The sequence below is a fragment of the Mus caroli genome, chromosome 1 (assembly GCF_900094665.2).
Source record: "Mus caroli chromosome 1, CAROLI_EIJ_v1.1, whole genome shotgun sequence".
NCBI lineage: Eukaryota > Metazoa > Chordata > Mammalia > Rodentia > Muridae > Mus > Mus caroli.
Window position 1 is genome coordinate 164,342,164 of NC_034570.1, and position 1,188 is coordinate 164,343,351.

At 41.5% G+C, this 1,188-nt stretch overlaps 1 protein-coding gene across 1 annotated transcript; it reads left to right on the forward strand.

The window, feature by feature from the left end:
• The first annotated feature begins 240 nt into the window (after positions 1–240).
• Positions 241–1,188, forward strand: LOC110301835 (olfactory receptor 6K3-like). The gene has a single exon (XM_021172510.1). It carries the CDS (start codon positions 241–243, stop codon positions 1,186–1,188), a length of 948 nt encoding a protein of 315 aa, XP_021028169.1.

Sequence of the window (1,188 nt, forward strand, 5' to 3'; positions counted from 1 at the left end):
TTTATGAAGATAGTCTCGTTTCTTCACTCCTGGAAAGAACAAATAGAAAAATATCTTAGAGATATTATTGGTCCCAATGGATGTCTGTTTATTAATCCAAGGATAAAGAATAACACAAATTTTCCTAAAACTTATTTGCCTTTTGATTTTTGTATGACCAATATGTCTGGCTTTTTACATTTCATCTAGGAATTGAGCTCTGTGTTTCCACCCATGAGGATAAACTTGGCTGAGACTATAATGAGAATTAACAGAACCACTTCAGTGACAGAATTCCTCTTCTCTGGATTTCCCCAGTTTGAAGATGGCAGTTTCCTCTTCTTCATTCCTTTGTTCTTCATTTACATATTCATTGTTATTGGAAATCTCATTGTGTTTTTTGCAGTCAGGATGGATACCCGTCTTCACAACCCCATGTACAATTTCATCAGCATTTTCTCATTTCTGGAGATCTGGTATACCACTGCAACTATTCCCAAAATGCTCTCCAATCTCATCAGTAAGCAAAGGACCATCTCTTTAATTGGATGCCTGCTACAGATGTACTTCTTCCATTCACTTGGAAATTCAGAGGGTATTTTACTGACCACAATGGCTATTGACAGGTATGTTGCCATCTGTAATCCTCTCCGGTACCCAACTATCATGACTCCCCGGCTCTGTGCTCAACTCTCTGCAGGCTCCTGCATCTTTGGCTTTCTTGTGTTGCTTCCAGAGATTGCTTGGATTTCCACACTGCCCTTCTGTGGCCCCAACCAAATTCATCAGATCTTCTGTGACTTTGAACCTGTGTTGCGTTTGGCATGTACGGACACCTCCATGATTCTGGTTGAAGATGTGGTTCATGCAGTGGCCATCATCTTCTCTGTGTTGGTTATTGCCATCTCTTACATGAGAATCATCACTGTGATCCTGAGGATCCCCTCTGGTGAAGGCCGTCGGAAGGCTTTCTCTACTTGTGCTGCCCATCTTGGTGTCTTCTTGATGTTCTATGGCAGTGTCTCCCTCATGTATCTGCGTTTTTCAGCTACTTTCCCACCAGTTTTAGACACAGCTATTGCACTAATGTTTGCGGTTCTTGCACCCTTTTTCAACCCTATCATCTATAGTCTGAGAAATAAGGACATGAAGATAGCAATTAAGAAGCTTCTCTGCTCTCAGAAGATGCTGCCTACATCTGCAAGCTAA

What these genes read in the sequence shown, in the direction of transcription:
- LOC110301835 (XM_021172510.1), top strand. Translation starts at nt 241, where the DNA reads ATGAGAATTAACAGAACCACTTCAGTGACAGAATTCCTCTTCTCTGGA.